Source organism: Pinus tabuliformis, chromosome 6 (genome assembly GCF_031772625.1).
Source record: "Pinus tabuliformis cultivar Carrire ecotype Pingquan chromosome 6, CPIR1, whole genome shotgun sequence".
Lineage (NCBI taxonomy): Eukaryota > Viridiplantae > Streptophyta > Pinopsida > Pinales > Pinaceae > Pinus > Pinus tabuliformis.
Window position 1 is genome coordinate 111,339,076 of NC_142292.1, and position 6,274 is coordinate 111,345,349.

Sequence of the window (6,274 nt, forward strand, 5' to 3'; positions counted from 1 at the left end):
CAAATTGTAGAAGAATCAAGAGCTCTCCATTGGCTGCTTCCCTCTCTCAATTCTACCTTCATTGCCCTTATCCCTAAAGAGGAGGATTCAATCACCCCTGACAAATATAGGCCGATTGCTCTCTGCAATGTCATTTACAAAGTCATATCTAAAGTTATTGCAAACCGGTTGAAGCCCCTCTTGCCTCTGCTCATCTCTCCGGAACAGTCGGGGTACGTGGAAGGGAGACAGATCATGGATGGCATTCTCCTCACGCACGAGATAATACACTCCCTCAAGCAATCAAAGCAGGCAGGTATGATTCTCAAACTGGATCTCTCTAAGGCTTTTGATAAACTCAGCTGGACTTACATTCAGCAAATGCTAATGGCCTTTGGATTTTGTTCTACGCGGATCCACTGGATCATGAGTCTAATTACTTCCACACACTTCTCCATCCTAGTGAACGGAATCCCCTCCCGCCCCTTCAAACCATCCCGAGGAATCAGGCAAGGGGACCCCCTATCCCCCTTCCTCTTTGTTCTAATGGCTGAAGGTCTAGGTCGTCACATCAAACACGCCCTCCACTCTCATCAGCTCAAAGGCCTCTCTGTTCACAACACCCCTGCAACCTCTCATCAGCAGTTTGTTGATGACACCATGCTATTTGGCTACCCTTCTGTCCAGGAAGCCTCCTGCTTCAAAACCCTGCTCAATGATTTCTCTGAAGCTTCAGGCACCAGTGTCAATTGTTCCAAATCGCAGATCTTTTTCTTTCACACTCCTCCATCTATCAAGACAGCGGTTGCTCGTATCCTAGGATTTCCCACTGCTACCCTCCCCTCCAAATACCTTGGAGCCCCCCTCACTGCTTCAGCCATAAAGCATTCCTCTTGGCGAACTCTCATTGAGAAGCTCGAATCCTGTCTTAACCTTTGGACGTACAGAACTTTGAATTTGGCCAGTCGTGTGGTGCTCATTAAGTCAGTCCTTCAGGCAATGCCTCTTTATCTGTTCTCAATCCTAGCAGCGCCGAAATGGGTATTAAAAAGAATCAGGAATCTTCAGCGTGGCTTCCTATGGGGCAGCTCGGCAACTAACCGTAAATGGGCTCTTGTAAAATGGACCACCGTCTGCATGCCCAAAGATAAAGGGGGCATTGGGCTGAGAGACCCAGAGCATAGCAACTCCATTATGAGCGCCAAAATTTGGTGGCAATGGGTCACTAACCCAGAAAAACCTTGGGTCAAAATCTGGACAGCCAAATATGCCAATAACAGACCTCAGGAAGAGCTCATCAGGTTCACTCCCAATGACAAAGGCTCGCTAATCTGGAATGCTGCCAAACAGCACTTCCAGTTAATTCAGCAGCACAGTTTCTGGGAAGTGAGGGACGGCAGAATGGCAAGATTCTGGACAGATGCATGGAACCAGATGCCAAAGCTCAGCCGCGTTCTTCATCCATCTCCGGAATTCAATAGGCAGGAGCAGCAGCAAGAAAAGATCCGACAGTTTTGGATGCAGGAAACGGAGCACGGATTCAGGAAATGGAAACAGGGTAATCAGCTAATCAATAACACAAACCTTCGGGATGCTGAGGAGCTGGAGAAGGAGTTACGGAAAAGAAGCATTAGACATGACGAAGGCAGTGACATCCTTAGATGGGGATACCAACCAAAAGGTGCCTTTACCACATCAGAGGCTTACAAGATCGTATGCAATATCACTACCCCTTCTGACCCAATCTGGAGCAAAATCTGGGGTCTCGGATCCTGGCCCAAAGTCTCTTATTTCCTATGGTTGGTAGGACATAAAAGAATCCTCACTTGGGACAAACTAAGGAGCAGAAACTTTCATGGTCCATCCATTTGTCATAACTGCAATCATAATGAGGAAACTCTCCAACACCTCCTGGACACCTGCCCCCTAGCCAATCAGCTATGGGAAAAGGCGAGCTTTAGATGTCAAAGAAGATGTAGAATGGAGAACGACATAACCAACTCCTTAAGACACTGGCCACAGAATCCTTATAAAAGCGAGCTTCTCAACTGTTTGTGGAACATAATCCCAGGGCTCATCCTCTGGAGCATCTGGAAGGAAAGGAACAAACGCATATTCAAAAACCAACGCTCTTCGATCGAAGATATATGGAATAGGCTTTGTGGGAATCTCAAAGAAACACTGATGCTCCGATCCTGGACACAGGAGGATCTTCCTTCTCTAAACAATGAGAAAGGCATTCTAGACAACTGGCAATTGCATCTACCTCAGGGACTACACAAGAACGGCCCTTCCAAAAGTAGCATAAAAAACAAGGCCACTTGGACCGCCCCCCCTAAGCATTCCTATAAGCTCAATTTTGATGGTGCCTCCAAAGGCAATCCTGGAATGGTCGGCTTTGGAGGAATTCTGAGGAATCATGAAGGCACTCTCATGCAGATATACTTTGGAAACATAGGGTGGGATACCAACAACTCAGCTGAGCTAGAGGGACTTTGGCAAGGGCTCCTTCTCGCTTGGAATCTCAACCTTCAACCCCTGATCGTGGAAGGAGACTCCCAGATCCTTATAAACATGGCCAAGCGCCTCCAGAATGGATCTCGAGCAAGGAAAATCGCCGCCAGCTGGAGGCTCGAAGCAAGGCTGGAGGCCATCGAACAAGCGCTCCGCAGCAACAGGGCCATTTCCTTCAATCATATAAAAAGGGAAGGCAACAAGGTTGCTGACCTCCTGGCCAACATAGGGGTGGAAAACGAGAATACCCTTCTCACAGGAAACACGACTATTATACCAAATAATGTCCAAGCTCAAGAATGCGCTAGCCTGATCCAAAGCGATGATGCTTCCCCGGATGCGGGGGACACGACGTGTGGTAATGAGGAGCCACATGCTAGCCATGTGCTGCCTCAAGCTTAAGGCTGGCAATTAATACGATGATCGCCGCCAAGGAATAAAAGTATGGGTGAACAACAGAAGCAATTCAATGCTCTGTCCGGGTTACTGGTGCGACTGCAGCGAGCAGTTATGGCGAACAAGACTCGAGGAGGTGATGAAGAGGTTAAAAAAGGTGGTGGGTCGGCTTGCCATGCGCTGGTTCACGCTCAGTATTTGGTTTTCGTAGTTCAGGCTCTTGCCTGGTCTATGGTTCTCCAGGCAACAGCTCTTGCTGTCAAAGCCATCCTCCTGTCTGTTGGGTGCCGTCTCAAGTCTGAAAGGCCGGTTGGGTGCCATCTCAAGTCTGTTGGGTGCCGTCTCAAGTCTGAAAAGCTATCCTATTCCACATTGTTCCATACCCCCAGTGCTCTTGCAAATATGGTTAGGCCTCGACAGCGATTGCTCAGCCGTCGAGGCTCTGCCCAGGGAGGGTCTTCACGTCCTCCAGTCGATGCGTCCCAATCCCACTGTTGCCGTTGCCATTGCCATCGAATTGCTGAGGCCAACCCCCTCCAAACAAGCCAATTCATGGACTCCAGTAGCCCAGATTCTGATCCGGCACCTATGCCTGCCTTCGGTTCTGCCATTTTCACCTTTAGTAGCTCTCTGGACAAACCCCGTATCAATGCCCACGTTTCGGTTCTCTTCCTTGAGGAATCTCAGGATGGTGGCAATGGTCATCACAGCAAGGGGAAGCACCCGGGCGGGAGCTCAGAGGACGTCAAGGAGATGCCAGCGGATGCTCCAGAGCATGTTTCTAACCTTCCTCAGACTCAGGAGGTGTCGACATCCAAGGGGGACAATGTCAACATGGACTCCTTTCCTACTGCAGAGGAAATGGAGAAGTATGGCTGGTGCAGGGTGGTCGAGGAGGAGCCGGACGAATAGCCGTCTATCTGTTCAGCATCACATCCTCCAGCGCTGCTCAGGTCTTGTTTTGGTTTTCTGTTTATGCCATGTTGGCTTAACGTCTATTCTTGCTATGTCTGTACTGCCCGAAAGGGATATTGCTGAAGGTCTTTTGATGCCCCTGCGAGGGATGAACACTTTTGGTCCAGCGCCCCTACACGGGATGTCTAGTTTGATTTGGCTGCACTTTTGTGGTTTAGTGCCCCAGCGTGGGTTGTTTTGCTCAGACGTGGTGCCCCTGCGAGGGCTGCTCTTTTTGATTACTCCCATTCCAAAGTGCCACAGTTGGCCTCTGGTAAAATGACTCTGTGAATGTAACTGTTTTTCTTGTTCCTATAAATAATAGAATAGTTTTAACGAGAAAAAAAAAATACTTTAAACATTCACAATATCACTTAAACATGTAGAGCTACCACTTTCATGCATCAATTAAATTTTTCTTCAGATAAATGCAGAAAATAGAGCGAATACACATAAATTGCATAATTAAATACAAAGGCACAAATACACAACTATTGCTCCAAAATAGTCTTTATTAGATATAATCCTTATGTTACAGACTCTTCTTCCCTACGCACACAGCTGCAGGGGCCCGTGCACTCAACTTTCAGACTTACCAAGGTCTCTGCGCACATAGCTGCAAGAGACTTCCCTTTCGCCTAAGTACAAGAAACATAGTTTCCTGCCTCAGACTACTTTCCCATACAATGCTCTTCAATTAAATGACCTCCTATGACTCGCTATGACTCCTTTATATAGTTTCTTTCATTACAATACCATGGTTCGCGAACCATGGGTGGGTCACAAAACATCCTATATTCTAACAAAATAAGGGACTAAAGTCCCTTTTGACTTCTAGGACCTTCGCACTCTTCTCCCTCAAAAGGCGAAGACTTTACATAATTAACAAAATTAGTTACAAAATTTACCCTAGGGGACCCTGTCACAACAACTAGCAAGGTGGTAGACTACATAGAATCTCCTTATGCATCAGATGGGAAGTGTGGTGTGGGGCACACTTCTGACTTGACAAGCACATCGAGAAGCCTAAAGGAAGAAATAAGGAGTTTCAAAGCAGACAATGACAAAATCATGCAAGCACAAGAGAAACAAGAAGAGGTGAATTTGTCAGAATCGCAACGATAGGGGCTACTTCGGATCAGCCATGGACAAGAGGATAAAACTAATGGGGCATATGGAAATAGGTCTCCTAGTAAACACAAGTGAGATAGATCTGACATGATCAGAGATGTCAAGTTGTTGGACACTCCGGATAGGAGAGGTGATAGACATAGGTACTATTCCAGTTCTAGCTCTGATAGGCATTATGATCATCATCGTCATCATCCTTACAAGAGGAGTGATAGGGGATACTTTATATATGAGTTTAAGAAAGAAAATCCACCTACCTTTGATGGAGAGATGAACAAGTCAAAGGATACAGAGGCATGGTTTCTTGGTATGAAGAAATTCTTCCAATTGCATGATTATTCAAAAAACATGAAAGCAAAGATAGCCACTTTAAGTCTCAAAGGTAAAGCAGATATTTGGTGGGAAGACACAAAGAATGTCAAAGGTATACATGAGGAAGATTTGACTTGGAATGCATTTGAAAGGCTCTTAAATAAGAAGTAATTTTCAGAGAGGTATTATGATGACATAGATAAGGAGTTTTATGAGTTATGAATGGTTTCTATGACAGATGATGAGTATTCTAGCAGGTTTTTGGATTTGTTGAGATATGTGCCTTACCTCAGGGAGGAGAAGGCCAAGGTTAAGAGATTCATCAATGGATTTCCAGTAGCATACAAAGATTGGATTGAGTTCGATGAGCCTAGATCATTGGAGGAGGCCATCCAAAAGTTGAAGCATTGTTATGAACAATCGAAGCGCAAAGTTGAGACTAAGCATGACTTGAAAAGAAATGAGAAAGCTAAAGGAAAATGGCCACCAAATAGAGGAATACCTCAAAATGCAAGTTAGAAAGAAAATGTAGTTCCTTACAAGAGATTCAATACAACTGAGAAGGGAAATGGAGAGCAGTAGGCTAAAGGTGGTGGTAGGGAACCATTGTAGTGTTGGATATGTGGTAAGGATCATCATAAGAGCGATTGTCCGCAGTATCATAGTGGTGGTAGACCCTAGATCTACAGTGCTCAGGAGGTGCATATAGTTGGTTATGTTGTTCATAAAATTCCTTGGATCTATGCAGTTGTGGACAATAAGTAGGCGAATCATCAGGTATTGATCATTGAGATGGATGGTAAGCTTTGTGATCAAGTTGTTTCTATTTTTATTGATCCTAGATGTAACTATAGCTATATTAATCCTGACCTGGTGGATAAGTGTGGTTTGAGAAAAGAAGTGCATGTAGAATCTTGGTTGGTACAGTTGGCTACAAGTACGAAGAAGAGAGTTCAGCATTGGGTGAGAGCTTGTGCATTTGATTTAA

At 45.6% G+C, this 6,274-nt stretch overlaps 1 protein-coding gene across 1 annotated transcript; it reads left to right on the forward strand.

Annotated features, from left to right (window-relative positions):
- Positions 1-525: 525 nt before the first annotated feature.
- On the forward strand, positions 526-2,895 carry LOC149257574 (uncharacterized). The gene is made up of 2 exons (XM_089380069.1): positions 526-1,692; positions 2,251-2,895. The coding sequence occupies exons 1-2, from the start codon at positions 526-528 to the stop codon at positions 2,893-2,895; spliced, it is 1,812 nt and encodes a 603-aa protein (XP_089236195.1).
- The last annotated feature ends 3,379 nt before the right edge of the window (positions 2,896-6,274 follow it).

Coding starts and splice junctions, on each gene's coding strand:
- LOC149257574 (XM_089380069.1), top strand. CDS start 526: ATGGCTGAAGGTCTAGGTCGTCACATCAAACACGCCCTCCACTCTCAT. Junction 1,693..2,250: donor CATCAGAGGCTTACAAGATC/GTATGCAATATC, acceptor CATCTACCTCAG/GGACTACACAAGAACGGCCC.